Source organism: Venustampulla echinocandica (genome assembly GCF_003357145.1).
Source record: "Venustampulla echinocandica strain BP 5553 chromosome Unknown scaffold_3, whole genome shotgun sequence".
In the NCBI taxonomy this organism is placed as follows: domain Eukaryota; kingdom Fungi; phylum Ascomycota; class Leotiomycetes; order Helotiales; family Pleuroascaceae; genus Venustampulla; species Venustampulla echinocandica.
The window spans coordinates 1,019,428-1,037,293 of record NW_022474208.1 but is presented as its reverse complement, the minus strand read 5'-3'; the positions used below and the strand labels follow the sequence as shown (position 1 = coordinate 1,037,293).

The window sequence follows — 17,866 nt, the reverse complement described above, 5'->3', positions numbered from 1 at the left end:
GTGCGCTGTGATGTTGAAGGGATCTACTCCGTAAGGCAGCAAAATACCCAAGCCATCGTAGATCAGGTCAGGTCTATTTTGTTTCATTTTTTGTTGGACCATGCAACGTGATGTTATTCCCAAACCAGCCTTCTTTTTTACAAGGGAGGGTTTTGTTCTAGAAGCTGATGAGATGATCCTCCCGCAGCCAAAATCTAAAGGCCGTACCAAGGAATCCCAGTGAGTAGAAGCATATCAGAAGACATATGCATGGACATACTCTAAGCTTATACGGCCGTGAACCAATACTCTCCAGTGATTGAGCCATTTTTACTGGCCTGCCAGAGTCTACTGGGAGCCACTTAAATTTGGGGATGCCTTTTCTGTAATAACAAAAAACTGATTGGTTCGATTCAACCATTGACAGGTGTACCTACCCGGGGAAGAAATTGAGATTCTGTCCTATAATATTGCTTACGCAGTCCCATAGGAAAAGCCAATCAGTAGCACCATCAGCCCAAAAGCATTGGTTCCTTGCATAAACCATGCGTCATAAATCTATAGAGCAGAGTCCAATCACACTAGACTTGATATGTGCAACGATATCTGCATTGCTATACAGTCTAAATATAGTCTCGAAGTAGAAAAAAAAGCTGTTCAGACAAAGGTGTATATGCTGCTGAATGTGGGAGGGCCGTGAGCAAACATAGCAAACTGTGGTATCTAAATGCGCCCATGATGAAAATACATGCATGGCCCAGTTATTGAGTCATCCTAAAACCCAAATCATTGCCCAATATCCCCCAAAAGTTAGAAAGTAAAAACATATGCTTCGTTAACGACCTCCAAGGTCACTTGAGTAATCGTTATATGTGTCGGTCATTTGGCCTTGGGGATAACCCTGCTGTGGCCCGGGACCGCTCGACACATAACCTCCTTCGTCGCCCTCATCGTAGTATTCAGATCCGCTAGCATCAAAGCTACTTCTCCCACTGGGATCGTCTTCAAGACCGACATCTCCTGGAGGCAATTCTGCCCAACTCAAAGTCGCGAGAGCAGGGTACTGCGCCAGTAATGCGGCTGGAAGAGTGTAATTTCCGCTAGCGTCCATCGGAAATCCGTTCGCATCCATAGGGATTGGCTGTTGCATGTTATGCTGCATGCGTTGCTCTTGCCATAGTCGTTGCCGCTCAATAGCCTCCTCATCAAGAAGGGGTTTGATACAGATACGCCCCGCTTCGGACCGGAAATGGCGGCCTAACGCGTCCGCGCGAGCAAAGCGACGGCCACAACCCCATTGCCCGTCTTGCTTCAACTCCCCTTTGCAAACAAATTTCTTCTCTCCCGAGTGCAACCCCTCATGCCGTTTCCGATCATGTTGGCGCGCGAAAGCTTTACCACAAACGGTGCAAACAAAGGGACGCTCATCCGTATGGGTACGCAAATGAGATCGAAGGTTGTAGGCACGAGTGAAGCGCTTAGGGCAGAGGTTGCACTGGAATGTTGCAGGATGTTTTTGGACACGCTTAGCATTACTGTCTGGCGTAGAAGCTTGGTAGTCGGGGTCCGCAAGCCCTAGAATATAGTCCCGATTTGGAAGTGAGGACGTGGATTGACGGCGTCTACTAGGTGAGCTCGCCCCGGCCCTATCATTAGGTGACAATGAGCGGTGCGGGTCGGGCGAGCGGACTGCAAGACCAGAGCCAACCCCAGCCCCTGGGGAATGTGGGCGAGAACTGCCAGAAGGGGTACTATAGGGGTCAGAAACTGCTCGACGACGGCGACCTATTTTCTATTAGCGACACTGACCCGAATAAGTCCATTTACTTTGTCCATGTACGTACCTCTATCTGGCGGCGTCAACGCATCTTGGTCAAAGGAAGAAGGTTTAGGCGGCTCAAAACTGTTCTGCCGAGAGGCTGGAGCAAATTCAACGTTGATTTCGGGAGGGACCATCTGAGGGGCCTGGCCTATATCCAGGGATCTATTCCCATGGATTTGGGGGAAGGGATCTTGGCTTTGGGATCCATACACATTCTGTGGGGGGCCGAAGCCGCTGTTCGTTCCAAGCATGAAGGAGTTTTGCTGAATAGGATTGGGAATCTGCTGGGGTGCTAGGCGCGGTGAAATAGCAGGACTATGGGCAGGGCTTAAACCCCTACCTGGGCTGGGTGCATGCTGAATCTGAGAGTCGGACAGTGAAAAACTACCAATCCCAAGAACTTCTTGGTACAGGCTTGCATCTTGTGGGTTTTGCATGGGTGAGTGATGCTGGTCTATTAGGTCAAAAGTATCGTGATGACCTAGATTGGGCGAATGGGCGGCCGAAGGAACCGATACATCCGAATACTCAGACGGTGTTCTTCGGTGAGTTGTAAATTGTGAAGGCATCATGCTCCAGTCGGTCTGGTTGTGTCCTTGGGGAAAGGCTGCGCTCTCTGGACCCAAGGACGCGTTTCGGGAGTGGCCTGGGGAAGGTTGGAATTGGCCCTGATTGAATAATGGAGATTGATGCGCTGAGGAAGGAGAGCGCGAACCAGGTTGCAGGAGCCCTGGGGGGGTTGGCGTATGGTTCGGAGGGGAAGACATGTTTAGCTCCGCGGGGTTCACCGAGGTGGTCTCTGGCTGCGAAGCAAGCTCGTTCACAAAAAAGTTCTGGTCGAATTGATCGCCCTGGCCAGGAGTCGAGAATAGCGAGAAATCGCCTTCGTTAAAACTTGAAGGGAGGTTTGCGCTAAGAAGCTCTTGTGTGAAGCTGCGTTGGGGCGGCTGACCGAATTGGGATGGTTGATCCTCCTGTTTGAATTGTGGATTGAAATCCTGGGACAGGGAATATGTAGGATCTTCCAAACTGGACTGAGAAAATGATGGGCCTTGTTGATTCAAAAACTCGTTATTCTCAGCATACGAATTGAAGTTGCTATTCAGATATTGCTGATTATTGCTAGTGTCCTGTAATGCTGGATCAAGGGCGAGTCCCAACCCAACTGATGTAGCATTCTCTTGGAAATGGGAAGGCGAGTTGCTCTGGCTTATATGAGACTGTTGATGCCCCGCGGACGGCGACCGCCCACGTTGTTGATCCATGTCGAACTTTGTTGTTGTTCTTATTCTTAGAACACGGTCGGGCTGTTTTCCAACTCGCGATGAGCCTCACAGGCACCGTGGCTGAGCCTTGGGGCTATGCGAAACGACGGGATATCCACTCGGGACGACCAAGATAGCTCGAGTACCTTGCAGATAAGCCTCGTTCGATGTGTTTGAATAGATTATCGATTAAGAACCGTCGACATGAAACGTCCAAGCCTGCAGCGCGACTTTGTTGACAATCTGGACGGTCGTGTTGCAACAAGCTGTCGTTGGAGATTGCGCAAGCGGCGACGGTCGCAACGGCAGAAATCCCACAACCCGAAGCGGCGCAAAATCTAGGATCGGTGATCTAGAGCAGAGCCCTTATGTATGTCCGCTGCCTGGAGGAGGAGTGTCTTGTGCGCGTTGTGAAGAGGAAGTGTAAGCGCCGAAGAGAGGTTGTCGGTGAAAGGCTGGGGGGGCTTTCGCGATCGCGGATACGGAGTACTCGAGTAGGGGATAGGGCGAAGCCGGCTGCAGCGCGTGCAAGCCTAGAGACGCCGATGAATGTCAGTAAAGAATTGCAGATGACGGGCGCGGGCGGGAGACAGAAGGATATGGATGTCGATGTCGATGTCGATGTCGATGCTGGGTCGAGGTCGAGGTCGAGGTCGAGGTCAGAGCGCTTGGGGCATAGATTTGGAGGGGTGGATTGGGTTTCGAGGCTTGGGGGGATGGGAATGAATGGAGGGGCCCAATCAACCGCGACTGTTGCGCTGACAGGACAGTACTTTGCTCTCTTCTCTCAGTCTCGCTTTCTGGTGGTCTCTCGGTCTGTACCTGTACCTTGGGTATGTCTCGTGTGTACGACAGTACTTTGCACCACGCAAGGTACTGCGCAGTGCCTGCCTAGGTACTCAAGTACTCAAGTACTCAGGTACTCAGGTACGCAGGTACGCAGGTACTCAAGTGCTACAGTACACACGGCCTAGAAGCTCAGGGACGGTTGACGATAGCGATTGCGATTGGATTTGGAATGATTTGGATTAGGAGGCGGCACCGAACAAAGTATGCGACGTCGACCCGGACCAGGCCAAGGGAGTGCACGGGGACAAAGCAACACCGCGCCACTCTGGCTGGTGTTGTGCTTGAATTCTACGTATGAAGCGGTACTCATATTTTAGAGCTGCTCCAGGTACAAGAGGCTGAAGTTGCTGGTAGTAAGCAGGTTACAGGTTCCTGGTTCTAGGGTTTTAATGCCTTGGTAATCGGGCACTAATGAAAGCTTAAGGGACAATGAAGTACCTCGAGAGTTATTTCCTTCGGTAGGCACTGTACTAGGTACGAAATACCCAGGAAGGTACTTCTTACTTCGTCCCTTACCTACCTTACCTAATGTTATTATTGCCCCCCTGTTGGTACCGTTTTAGCAGCGAGACAAATCGTGGCGCATGCGCATAGACTGGCCCAGGTGCCCCAACATCTCCGTACAAAGTACGAAGTACAGACTCACATTTACTTACTTCGTATTATAACAAGTTCTTTATATAGAGTACAGAGCCTTACTGCCAAGCTTCCTACGCTTTGGCCAGGCCGGCCTGCAAAGTCTATACCAAGTACAAAGTATTGTGCTGTAACAGTTCGATTTGGCTTTTTGTCTTCCGGTCAGGAACGAAAAACAGTGCGTCACGTGCCAAGGATCAACCGTGAATCGTAGATTGCAGCCCAAGCCAAGAGTAATCAGCGTGCTTGGCTCTGTTATCGGCGAATAACGGATCTAGGCAAGGTGTTTGTGGGTTCTCGGCCCTTTATATTTTATGTGGTACATGTAGGTGAGGTTTGGCGGTCCACGAAGTATTCGCACAAAACCCCGTAGGTAGGTGTGTATGATAAGGTAAGGTGCTCCGTACCTAGGTATATATATACTCCTTGCTCCTGGACGACCTTTGACGACGAGGGGCTAAGCTTAAACATGTGGCTAAGACGTGGAATAATTAAGCAACTGCTTAGCATGTCCTCGAATACTGACGATGTGCTTGGCTTTGTTGAAGGAATGCCTGCATGGACACACGTGATCATAGTAGCCTCAGGCCATCTATCTAAGCTAAGCGACCTCCTACTATACAGCGACTTCGAGCTCGCCCTAGACCTTTAGCAAATACGAGTACGGTACATCCTCGTTTTATCTAAATCTTGCACTCTCAGACTTGGCTTCTGCAATGCCAACCAACATAGAAGGTGGGGAGCTCCCGCTTATTTAAGTTATTACTTCATAGATGTAATAGGTAAAAGTACCAAGTACGAACTAGGAGGAGAAATCTTACACGGACTAGATCATTTGGTCAGCTAAAGCTAATCATAACGTGATGCTTTGGAGCTGCCGCGTGCCTGCTTATTAAAGAGTTGTCATCACAATAACAATCTACATCCTCGGTTGCGCCTGCCGTTGCCACGACGGGGACTAGCCCAACCGAGTCAATCATCACCCATCCAGCCACCGCTAGCCACAAGCCATGGCCGCTGAGTGATGGGCAGTGGGGGGTTGGGTAATGATGATCAAGTCAGTCCAGGGCGCCGTTGACCATATTGCAAGTGCCAGATACTCGGAATGCAATGTAGGTACTGTATTTACAAGTCCCGCATCACACATATAAATAGTCTCTTGGTCCCCTTCTCCCCCACCGACACTACTACTTGCATTCCACTATCTATCTACAATAACCACCGCACGTCCACCCCGACTTCCATTCCTCTGTCCCCTCACTACCCGATATCCAAGTAGTCATACCTACGTCATTCACCATGGCTCCCAAAGTTGCAATCGTCTTTGTAGGCCACCCCGCTTCCCGAGGAAACCCCAATTGCTGATAACGCTCCCAGTATTCCATGTATGGCCACATCCAGCAGCTCGCCGAAGCTGAAAAGGAAGGCCTGAAGAAGGTCGGCATCGAGGCCGACCTCTTCCAGATTCCTGAGACGCTTCCACAGGAGGTTTTGACCAAGGTAAGCCCGAGCGTCGACATCGGCTTGAATCTATCCACCTCTGGATTGTTCTGCACTGCTCTTCCAGCCATTGGAACCCAAGCTTACGTGGTACTCTCCCTTCTAGATGCACGCACCTCCCAAGTCCAAGTATCCAGTCATCGATGCTAAGACCCTTGAGAACTACGATGCTTTCCTGTTCGGCATCCCAACTCGTTATGGGAACTTTCCCGCTCAGTGGAAGACATTTTGGGATACTACCGGCGGTCAGGTAAGAATAACCAGCTTCTCTAATATCTCTTCCTGCATTTTGCACGAGAGATTTCGAATTGTGTGAGACTATAATACTAACTCCTATGTTTTAGTGGAGCACTGGGGCTTATTGGGGCAAATACGCTGGAGTGTTCGTGTCAACCGGCACCCCTGGCGGCGGACAGGAGAGCACAGTCATTGCGTCGATGTCCACTCTTGCCCACCACGGCATCATCTATGTGCCTCTAGGCTACAAGACTGCCTTCCCCATTCTTGCAAACCTCTCCGAGGTTCGAGGTGGCTCACCCTGGGGTGCAGGCACCTTTGCTGTAAGTTGCGCTTAAGACCACACTGGGGAAGTCACTAATCATATCCAGGGCGCTGACGGATCCCGCCAACCTACCCCTCTTGAGATCGAGCTTGCTACCACTCAGGGGGAATCTTTCGGCAATGCCATCTCGAAGGTTAACTTCGCTTGACTAGATGACCGGGCGGCGAATGGCCACGAAAGTGGCTCAGGAGCGGCCAAATCGAGTGGTGCGGCATCAAATGCCGAGACTCCCCAGCCCAAAGTAGGCGGAGCAAACAAACAGCCAGAGCCAGCAAAGACAGAAACCAGCAGTGGGCCTTGTGGCTTACCTTCTAAATGCAACATATTATGAGTCTATCATTCTGTTAGTAGTATTTGCGGTTTAATGAAAAAAAAGTATAATGCCAATTTTTGTACATGCCTTTGTGGTTGTTTTCGCTGTGCTAGAACCAGTGTAGTAGATCTCTAGCTCCACCACATGTGAAATCTGCTAGTGTCTATTAATGCACTAGACTCTGTAGTACACCTATGGGGAATCTAATCCACCAAGTGCGACGTCTTAAACGGATAAAAGGTTCCATTATCCAGAATAATAAAAAGCTGGCTGACAGATGTCCCCAGCCTCCTCCAGCCTATGGAGCGTTGTTACCGAGATACGGCTGCAGTCCGGGGATTACACGTGTAGAGATACCGAGCCTGCGAATTCATTGGGCATTAATACATTAAGATATTTGTTGTCCCCTTCACTCCTCCCCATCAAGGTCTTCCTGCATCTGCCGCTCTGTTGCGAGTATTAGCTTAGCGGTCTGTGCGAGGACGAAGTTGTTTTTCATACCCCAGAGTTTATTTGCGGATCGTGAGATGATCTCTACCTTCTTGTGTAATTTTTGGATATACTTCTCTTCACTGGCTGAGTCTAATAGGGGTTTCTTCGGTTGAGCCTATCCGGTAAATGAGCCTTGCACACTTGTAACTGACATAAAGCTTACTAATAAGAGAACAGAGAGAAGCTCTTTTAGGTCTGCGGCTGCCACAGCACCTACGGTCTTATATCCATTCTCCCAGAATATCCGCGCCGTCCGGCTTTTGATATAGGTGATCTCGGCCAAGGCAAGTAGATCTAATCTAGCTCCTAAAGACATGTTAGACGCCGCAATATGCATGACCGGCTAGCCTAGCTGTCATCGCAGGATGGTCGGGATTTTATCATCTGCAAGAAAACGTACCAGCTTTAAGTCTGTCTGAGTAGTGGTCAAGAATGGCAGCGAGGCCTCCCCATTCCATCCGCTGGCAGAACTTAATCATCCCAGCGGCAAATCCATGACATGCCTGGGCTAAATTTTGCACAATCCCTCGTGGCAGATCATATTTGCGGGCCACCGCATGGATAGGCATCTCATTGCAAATATCACGAAGCTGTAATGCGGAGTAGAAACGCTTGTATATCCGGGCAGTTTCTACTTCTTGCGCGGTTGTCTCCCTCATGGTACCGCCATGTGCCCTATTATAACTGTTAATGGAAGGCCATTTACAGCCACATCAACTCACGAACATCTTGTTAATCATCATAGGCTTCAGGCCCACAAAATCCAGGACCCTCATGTTGCTCTCACCAAGGCGTTCCATCTCCGTGCGGAAGACCCGCCACTGCAAGGGCCGTTAGAACTAGAAGACATATGGTAGGGTAAGAAGAGTTTGTCATCCAACCTAGGCGAAAATATAGTGAGCTCGAGGATGACTTACGTTGATATTAGACGACAGGGCATGGACAGGCGTGAAGGTGTAGAACGCATGCATTTCGCCGTCCAGAACAAACCCTCGTAAAGCTCTTGATAATTCCCTGTGGACAAATAGACCGTCTTCTGGTGTTAGGGCCGATGCCACGATAGCCTGGCCTAGGAGGGTGGCTTCGTATACAGAGTCATCGGTCCCCTTAATGAGGTCTATCTCTAAAAGATCGTCCAAAGCTAATCTAGTCATGGCTGCAAGCTCACCATGGTCTATCGAGTGGTATAAGAGCGTCTTTTTCGTATAATCGTCGATGGAATCACGGCTGGTTGCTAGTCTCGTTGCAATCACCTCCAACAACGCTCTATGAACTACGTAAGCGGGACTCAAAGGCGGTTTAAAGCACATCATTTCGGAGCAGGAGAAATACCTCTTGATCCCTCGTTTCTCGGGGAATAAACAGCTCTCGACAACCGGGATATCTGCTTCCATAAGCTCGGCAACGGCCTCGAGGTCACCTTTTTGGCAGCAAAGATATGTTTCGCCAATTTCGTCTTTTCCTTTCCGCCCAGCTCTTCCTCTCATTTGCCGCCTTTTCAGTTAGTTGGGAGGCATATGGTCCTGATAGGATAGACGTACAGCATAGAAGGCCCAACAAAATCGATTCCCATTCGCGCCCCATGAAGTATTACTCTTCTGGCTGGAAGGTTTATCCCGGCAGCCAAACTACAGGTTGCCACAATAACCTTGATCGCTCCCTCGTCATAAGCTGCTGCAATCAAGTCGCGTTCCTCGCTGGTCAAACCAGCATCTATAAAGTCAGCCAACTCATTGCAAGCTTAGTGGTGCTAGATGCCACTTACGATGAAATGCAACTCCAACCGGTATGGTTCTCTCCAACGTATAATCCAATCCAGCGCTTGTGCTTCTCAAGTCATTTACCAATTCTATCCGCTTGTCAAGAACATCTGCATCAACTTCATCTGGCCTAGGTAAAACTTGACTGATGAGTACTGCATCCTTCTCGCAACCTGATCGACTGCTGCAAAATATCAGCGCCCCATATCCCATCCTAGCTGTCTCATTTGCAAGAGAAACAACGGAATTTACTACCGGATTGCTAAACTCCTTGATTTGCGAGGCGTTGATTAACCTTAAAGGTTCAGGGCTTACCGGTGAGGCGCATTGAGTTTGTGAGTTGAGCTGTGTGGCTGTCCTGTAGAATACGCTCGAAGTCGACGCTGAATAGACAGTATTGTCGAACACGAGGTGCTCCTCAACCGGAACTGGACGATATCTGGAAACGTAGAACTTGGCATTATCTAACCATGTTGCCAGTAACTCCGTATTCTATTCAAACTAAGCAAAGCAAAGTTAAAGAGATGATGTAAAGACCTACATTTAGGGTAGCACTCATGCCAATCAGCTTCCGAATAGAGCAGTCAGCATTAGCCCCCGTGTCAATACACGGCGATATACATAGGTCTTTAGATGAGGCAATAAAAAGATAAAACCCAAAAGGCTTGGCCTGGCTTTTGGAATTTGACAAAATGAGATCTGCTTTTTCCTAGCAACTTACTTGCACGCTATGCTCCAGGCTGAGAAGTTTCGTGGCCATTAATTCCAATATATAGCCTCGGCTTTCGTCATCAAGCATATGTAGTTCATCCATGACGACGACTCCTAGTTTTCCGATAGAGCAATCTTCGATAGCGGTATTTACAAGCCCATTTGCCTGTTGTGGTATTAGTGACATCGGACTCATATTCCATTTAGTGGCCATAACCTTCTCAATAGTGCAAACTGCGATATCTATATCCGCCCACGTAGCTTTAGTCTTGCTACCCCCAAAGAAACCTACCACTCTGATTGAGTCTTCATCCCCTTGCTTTCTCCAAATGGATGGGGGCTGTTGAGTATAAGAATCGGCGGCGGCCGTCTTGGTAATACCATCCACAACCTTCCTCAACCAGCGCAACTTTTCCTGTACGAGAGACACATATGGGAGGACGAGCAACGCCTTTTCCCCAGAGGACACCTTCTTGAGCATTAAGATGTCGGCAACGAGGGATTTGCCGCCTCCGGTAGGAGCAGTGTAGATCAGGTTTTTCTCTCCGGACAGTGCTCCGCTTCGCAAAAGGCAATCAGATTGCCACGGATATATGGATTTGACACCAAGGGATGCAAGGTTTTTGGCCAACTGGCTGGGTAACCCATAAACAGGATGGGACAGATCCAACAAGGGGTTAGACGTTGGGGTTGGTGTTAAAGCCAGGCCGTGCCTTTGAGAATATACCGATGGGTCATGGTCGGTAAGATCTTGAATTTCGCTGGCTTTCAACGCCCCAAAACACTTTGCCTGAACCGGTGCACGAGGGAGACGTGCTTTATCCGTGACGTTGGCAAGGATGGCCTTTGGATTTTGCCGCTCGCCATAGAAGTCATCATAACTTCTTTTCCGGCCAATATGTGATACCGTGGTGTAGGCTCCCTTGGCGACATCGACAGTCGTCGTGTGATAGGTGCCTGCTGTTCCTTTGGTCGCCATGCCGGTAGCTAATCATAGTTAGCTTGATGATGGAACCTAAATACTGTACGTGGACATTGTACTACATACTCAGGAACTGGCTAGGAATACACCGTACGTTCATGTGTTTCCAGACGGGGACGCGAACGCGGGTGCAGTATTTACTACCGAAAGAGGTAGTCACGTGTTGCTAGCAATACTCCCTTACCGTAAGCTCTCAGGTACATAGTTCTTCGTTGGTACATTTACATATACCTTACCTATACCTCTACCTATTGTAGTTGTAGCATAAGGTATCTGGTAACTGAACATAAAGCCCCTTAGTCTTGCCTACCTCTGGTACCTAGGAGTACCGGTGCCTGGTACCTACCTTTAGGTACCTTACCGAGGTCGTTGAAAGTCGACGAGCACCTCACTACGAAGCACAGGATCAAGCTTGCCCTTCACTAGGCAGTGCTGAGCGCGGAAACAGGTCAAAGTACGGAAGAAGCATCAGAGACCCAGCAAGTGGTTAGGGCAACACCTACGCCCTATTATACGTGGAATCGGGAAGCGTGGGCCATGGAATTTGTAGTTGCGCTGGAGCGGTTTCCGGCGGGCTGGCTCTCACTCCTTTGCCTCTGGACAGGTACTGCGCCTTAGTCATCACACCTTGCGTCCTATTGTATTTCCATCCGCATCCTCGACCGCATGTCTTCACGTCCTAAAAACCCAAACACGATATCACCACTTCCCCACGGTGCCCGCTACTTATCCAACCAGCACTCGCGCCTGGATACAACGGTTTCTCCTCGGACGGCTACTATACGTGCAAATCCCTCGACGAAACTTGACCACCTTACAGTCCTCCCTCTTTGACTGGCGTATAGAAACCCAGGAACTACAGCCTCGTCTATACATTCTCGGTGCTTGTACCTCCCTTGGTCGCTTCAAATCCCGTCTCGCGCGCAACAACCACCGCCACCACCACCACGTACTAACGTGCGTAGAGTTAAGAGAAGAGCAACTGCAATTACCTCCTTAATCTGATGGGTCAGAAGCACGCAGCAATTGTCCGATAGCCTCACTGTCGCCAGCGCTTTCCGCACTACAATCCGGCGGGAAGCGCTACCTTGACCACCACCAAATAGCCACGCCCGTAGCGGAATTGTCGCCCTCAGAACACCAACACGCCCGTCATGGCCAAGGACACATCCGGCTCCTCGAGCGCCGCAGGCTCTCCCCGTGTTCCGCCGCCGTGCGAGAATGGAGATGGGGAGAGCAACGAGTTGTCGGCGTTGGAAGCGCAGCAACTGAACCCCTCCCCACCAAATGTACCGCAGGATGCTTCATCCAGGAGCAGTTCCACCAAGCCTCGAGCTGAACATATGAATACGTCGGATATACGCGCCGCCGAATCGCAACCGATGACAGCATCCAATTCGAACTCCTCAAATCCATCAGCGGGGGTTGCTACCGGTTCTGCCGCTCCGTATGGCACCCGATCGCGCAACAGGACAGGGACATCGCGCCCAAATTATGCTGAGGATAAGGAGATCGATGCGGAGCTGGAGATTGCACCGCCTGTCAAGGACATTGTAGTGCGCAAGGCGGCACGAGGCACTGAGGCAGCCGTGTCAAATGCGTCCGATGTTAGCAAGTCCTCAAATCCGGCTCGAAAGTCCCATGGTTCAGAACCAGAACAGACCACCACAGTGCAGAGCCATCACAAGGAGCCAATTCCAGGGACCTCTACTTTCTCCGCAAAACCAACTGCCACGACCGTTTCCAACACATCCTCCAAGAAAAGGAAAGCCAATAGCCAGCAAACAGCGACGGCTTTCTCGCAAGCTCTAGGACCGGCACCCCCGGTCCAGGCTATAACTCGGCGAACCAGTATGGCCGCACAAGTTTCTGGCGGCTTCCGACAGTCAAATATGCTCACCTTTGAAAAGTGCGGAGGAAGGCTACAAGACAAGAAGCTCGCGGCAGACGATGGGACATTTCTGGAGGTCAACGGTACGCAAAATGGCTTTCATTCCCCGCATACTACCAATTAATAAGGCCCGTGACTAATGCCGTGCTTAGACCACGTATATCTTGTTTGCGAGCCACCCGGAGAACCTTACTATCTAGGTCGAATTATGGAATTTCTCCATATCAATAATGACAATACACAGCCAATTGATGCCCTACGATTAAATTGGTACTATCGACCAAAGGATATCGGCCGTAGGGTTAACGATACCCGCCAAGTCTTTGCATCGATGCATTCTGACATCAATCCGCTCACTGCGCTTCGCGGAAAGTGTGTTATTAAGCATAAAAGTGAAGTAGACAAATTAGACGACTTGAGGAAAACAAAGGATAGTTTTTGGTATGAAAAGCTATACGATCGCTACATACATCGTTTCTACGATGTTATCCCCACCAAACAGGTTATCAACGTTCCAACGGAAGTCAAAAAGGTCCTCGATGAACGTTGGAAGTACATTGTCGTGGAACCGGGACGTGGCAGAGAGCTGACCAGTGCGGTCAAATCTTGTAAAAGATGTAGTAAATATTGTGCAAGGTTAGTTTGGCTTTCCTCTGGGTTTACATTAAGCTAACTCTTGGAAGCAATGATTCCGTCGATTGTGCCGTGTGCCGGAACACCTATCACATGAGCTGTGTGAATCCTCCATTGCTAAAGAAACCATCGCGCGGTTTCGCATGGGCTTGTGGCCCTTGTAGTAAAGCGCAGGAGAAGAAACTCGAGGCTCGAAATACTCCAAATGTTACGGACGCCGATGACGGCGAGAACAATGACGAGGAGTATGACTCCCCGACTGCGGCTGATGATCACCTCGACACCGGTCGAACCAGCCCAACTGCGCCCAGTAGCGTGGAATTGTCTGTTCATCCTGGAACGGCGGAACAGATCCACCAGGCAAGCTTATGGCTCTTCCGATACCTCGGGATACATTGTAAGGTGGAAGACGCACTAGATTATGATGATAGGATATATCCTAGAGCCAGCTCCCGTCTTGGTCCACGTCATCAGGCAAACGTCCCGGCCTGGCCTGGCCGGCCTGTGGTGTACGTCAAGCCTATCGAAATCAAGAAGAAGTATATGAAAGGCAGCGGTTATAAGAAGGATACGAAACTCTCGAAGGATACAATCACTGCTCTAGAGGCCGAGAAGCTTGCACGAGAAAAGCGTCCAAGATGGGTGATGGATGAACCCTTTGGTTATGTCCATCGAGGAGAGGATTACGACAATGATGATCCAAACAACACTGCTCAGCTACTGTACAAGCTGCCCGAGGCCCATGAGTTGCCGCTTTCGTCAATTAGGGGCACTGATATCGGTAACAGCAACGATCCCGAACTCCTCGGAGAGGCTGCACGTGAGCAGCTCGTGTTTAGCTACGTCTGGCGCGCGAAAGATGTTGCGCAGCCGCTCTATGGTTTACCTGAGAAGTCGACCAATGTCCTCGATGTTGCTCTTCAAACGTTACGTGCAAATGGCTATGATACCGAAAAGGCGCTCCAAAACATGTCGACACTCGATAAAAAAGTTTTCAAGGAGCCTGACTTAACCCCGGCGGAGCTCAAGAGATTCGAAGACGGAGTCGCGAAATACGGCTCTGAGTGGCATAGCATCAAGAAGCATGTTAAAACTGTGAAAGCAGCAGATATAGTCAGATTCTATTATACATGGAAGAAAACGGATAGGGGAAAACAGGTATGGCAAAATTATTCTGGCAGGAAAGGCAAGAAGGAGGCAAAGAGGGCCGAAGCAACCGCAGGGAAGTTGCAGGATGACGTTGCTGATGAATACGACGACTCTGCCTTTGACAATGACAAGGCCTTTCAGAAGAAAAGAGGATTCCAGTGCAAGTTTTGTGATACGAAGAGCTCACGGCAGTGGAGACGAGCTCCAAATACAGCACCTGGTGCCATGGCTGTCGAAAATGCGGGTGCCAAAATGGCCGGCAAGGACAAGGGGTCGCAATTGATGGTGGCTTTGTGCTGGAGGTGCGCCGAGCTATGGCGCCGGTATGCAATCCAGTGGGAAGACATTGAGGAGGTCGCCAAAAAGGTTGCTCAAGCTGGCGGCAAGGCTTGGAAGCGAAAAATTGATGAGGAGCTTCTCAAGGAACTCGCAGCCGCAAATGAAATCACCGATGTCTCAGCAACTGCTACACCCTTGGGTCCGGCATCAGGCGATGGCACGCCAGCCCCGGCATTACCAAGCACTATTCCAGCTATGGAGCCACCAAGAAAGAAAGCCAGGGGCATGCAAGAGAAAGAATCGGCCGATGTAGCCCACGAAGGTGGGAGCGGTGCATCAACACAGAAGAAAAAGGTAGCACATGAGAAGCCGGCCGGTCCGCCACCTGTTCCTGAATTGCCAAAACCGAAGCTGTTGCCTTGTGCAATATGTGGCGAAATGGACCCCATGGGTGACCAGCACCTCACATGCAAAGAGTGCCGGTTGACAGTACACCGCAATTGTTATGGCGTTGTAGGCGAAAATCGGAGCACAAATAAATGGACCTGCGATATGTGCTCGAATGATAAGAATCCTCAGGTATCAATAGTAAGCAGCTGCCTCAAAACCCTCTGTTTCCCGATACTTACCTTTTTAGCAATACAAATGCATGCTCTGCCCGGTGGAGGCCAGAGACCATGATTTTGTTGGGGCGCCTAAGGCCGTTAATAAAAAGCAAAAGGAGAAAGATCGCGAGCGAGATCGTCTCGACCGCGAAAACGCTCAGAAGGTGGCCAATCTCTTCCGCAAGAAGCAGGAAGAGCTCAACAAACCGGTCAATCCTAGAGAGCCCTTAAAACGCACTGCAAACAATAACTGGGTTCATGTTACCTGCGCCATCTTCACGCCGGAGGTCAAATTTGGCAATGCCAAGGCTCTAGAGCCTTCAGAAGGTATCCCTTCCATTCCTTCAGCTCGCTATGACGAGACCTGCAAGGTATGCAAGCAAAAAGGAGGTGCTTGTGTGGGCTGCCATTCATGTCGGGCATCAGGTAGGCCATTCCACCCTCGTGTTTCTGTCACATGCTAAAGCATTTTAGTGCATGTTGAATGTGCACACCAAGCAGGACACATTCTCGGCTTTGACATTGCACCAGTCAAAGGATCTCGACGAGATCAGTTCAACATTGTAAACATCAACGGCGAGATTGGCACCATGGCAGCTGCAATCTGGTGCAAGGAGCATGTGCCCACAAAGACAATTGTTCACCGAATGCATGACATTGTGGATAATTCGGGGCTTAATGCACTGCAGCTATATGTCCAGAATTTCAAGCAAGCTGACTTGACTTTAACTGGCACAGTACGCAAAGCAACCCTTGTTAACCAATTCGCGAAAGTCATTAATCCAGTGGCTATTGCTGCGCCAGCAAATCGCAGGGCCTCTGCAACGACGGCTCTTCAGGGACATTCTCTCAGCGAGAGCTCTTCGGGGTTAACCGCTGATCAGATCTGCGCCACTTGCGGGGTTGATGTTAGTCCTAAATGGTGGCCTTTTCCAGCCACCGCCGAAGCTTTTATCCAACCTAATGGAGACCATCTTAATCCTAACCGCTCGCCTCTAGTGGACGGCCAAACAACTAATGACCCTTCCGGGGAAGATGGCGGGGGCCATGCAGCACTTGCGGCTGCTGCTTTGCACCAAAACACCCCCCGTCCCGAACCTATCGAGGTTCAATGCCATAAATGTCATTGGAAAAAGATTCAGAAAGAGCCATCGCCTCCGCTGGAGGTTCAGCAACCAGAGTCACGCCATCCCCCAACAGCACCATCTACTATCAACGCACTCCCACCAGATGTCGACCACTCCCGCACGCTGCCTCAGTATGCCTGGCCACCGCCCCCGTCGTACCCGTCTAATACTCCTTACAATGCATGGTCCCATCATCCGACCTCAACGCAGGGTACGACGCTCGTTAATCAAGTCAATGGCGGTCAGTCACCACGAGTCACAACTGTAGCGCAACCGTTGACAGGCCAAACCTCGATCCGGCAACCCCCTCCTGCAATATCGCATTCGCCTCATCAAAATGGCCATGTTGGGCAGGTTAGCAATGGATACCCCCCTTCACCACATCGCAATTTGGGACCTGCATCCCTCCATATGCAGAATGGTGCTTATCCTTCCTATGCTTCCACCTGCCCACCCCCCCAACACCTAACGAATGGAGGCCCGCCACCGCAAGCTCCTGAGCAGCCGTTCTCGCACAATGTTATGTCGATGCATTCCCGCACACCATTTGTGCCACCACAGACCAGCCCACCAATACATCGTGAGAACCACCCGCAGTCTCGTGACGCTGGCGTTCCCCAGCCTCCTAATATTCGGCAAGCTGACGGCCGAGTTAATGGGGGGGCAAGTGCTAGCCCATCCCTGCGGAATCTACTCTCATAAGATATGTGTATAACCTGTACTATTTTTCTCTGTCAAGCTTTAGTTATTCTTCCTCGAGGCCGGGGGTGTGCAGTTCCTATTGTATGTATATAGCTTGAGATATTAGGAGTAGGCGTATCGAGTCTCTGTTATATTATAGAACTTTAAGCGTGGCGTTAGGAGACGAATATAAATAAAGTAAAAACTTAAGTCTACAATAATATCAGGCTACATATATCTACATACCTATTAAGCATTGAAATAGTCGTTTATATTATATATCTTAATATTTTACTAGGTCTAGCTTATTAGAAATATGTTTATGCAATTATAATACAGTTATAAAAACTGGACACAAGCCTACATAGAGTTATTATATAGGCTAGGCACTTAATCGTACTTAGATCATTCTAGTTATCAACTTATTACTAGTCGCTGCTACATTGCCGTCATATCCTTAACATTGTTCTGCAAGTACGAATAGGTATACGGTCTACTCTTACACTTCACAATGCTAGCAGCTGCTGTTATAACACCTAATAGCCTGGCAGGAAAACATTATATTCAACTTTCAAAACGAATAATAATAAATGATTTTCTCCGTACTCAAAACGAGTGCATAGATTCAAA

The 17,866-nt window shown here is 49.7% G+C and overlaps 4 protein-coding genes across 4 annotated transcripts; 2 read left to right on the top strand and 2 right to left on the bottom strand.

Moving 5' to 3' along the window:
- Window positions 1-814: 814 nt before the first annotated feature.
- BP5553_05955 (putative transcriptional regulator CRZ1) lies at window positions 815-3,066 on the bottom strand (the record flags this gene model as incomplete). The annotated part of the gene is made up of 2 exons (XM_032014578.1): window positions 815-1,764; window positions 1,824-3,066. The coding sequence occupies 2 exons, from the start codon at window positions 3,064-3,066 to the stop codon at window positions 815-817; spliced, it is 2,193 nt and encodes a 730-aa protein (XP_031869259.1).
- Window positions 3,067-5,850: 2,784 nt separating this feature from the next.
- On the top strand, window positions 5,851-6,761 carry BP5553_05954 (Flavoprotein; the record flags this gene model as incomplete). Its single annotated transcript, XM_032014577.1, has 5 exons — window positions 5,851-5,877; window positions 5,929-6,051; window positions 6,158-6,301; window positions 6,396-6,611; window positions 6,660-6,761. The coding sequence occupies 5 exons, from the start codon at window positions 5,851-5,853 to the stop codon at window positions 6,759-6,761; spliced, it is 612 nt and encodes a 203-aa protein (XP_031869258.1).
- A 574-nt stretch (window positions 6,762-7,335) lies between these two features.
- On the bottom strand, window positions 7,336-10,971 carry BP5553_05953 (uncharacterized protein; the record flags this gene model as incomplete). Its single annotated transcript, XM_032014576.1, has 11 exons — window positions 7,336-7,373; window positions 7,428-7,533; window positions 7,582-7,724; window positions 7,819-8,093; window positions 8,145-8,239; window positions 8,336-8,912; window positions 8,960-9,131; window positions 9,184-9,670; window positions 9,720-9,746; window positions 9,900-10,876; window positions 10,938-10,971. The coding sequence occupies 11 exons, from the start codon at window positions 10,969-10,971 to the stop codon at window positions 7,336-7,338; spliced, it is 2,931 nt and encodes a 976-aa protein (XP_031869257.1).
- Window positions 10,972-12,025: 1,054 nt separating this feature from the next.
- Window positions 12,026-17,257, top strand: BP5553_05952 (Uncharacterized protein; the record flags this gene model as incomplete). The annotated part of the gene is made up of 5 exons (XM_032014575.1): window positions 12,026-12,845; window positions 12,915-13,398; window positions 13,446-15,411; window positions 15,461-15,854; window positions 15,903-17,257. The coding sequence occupies 5 exons, from the start codon at window positions 12,026-12,028 to the stop codon at window positions 17,255-17,257; spliced, it is 5,019 nt and encodes a 1,672-aa protein (XP_031869256.1).
- Between the last annotated feature and the right edge of the window lie 609 nt (window positions 17,258-17,866).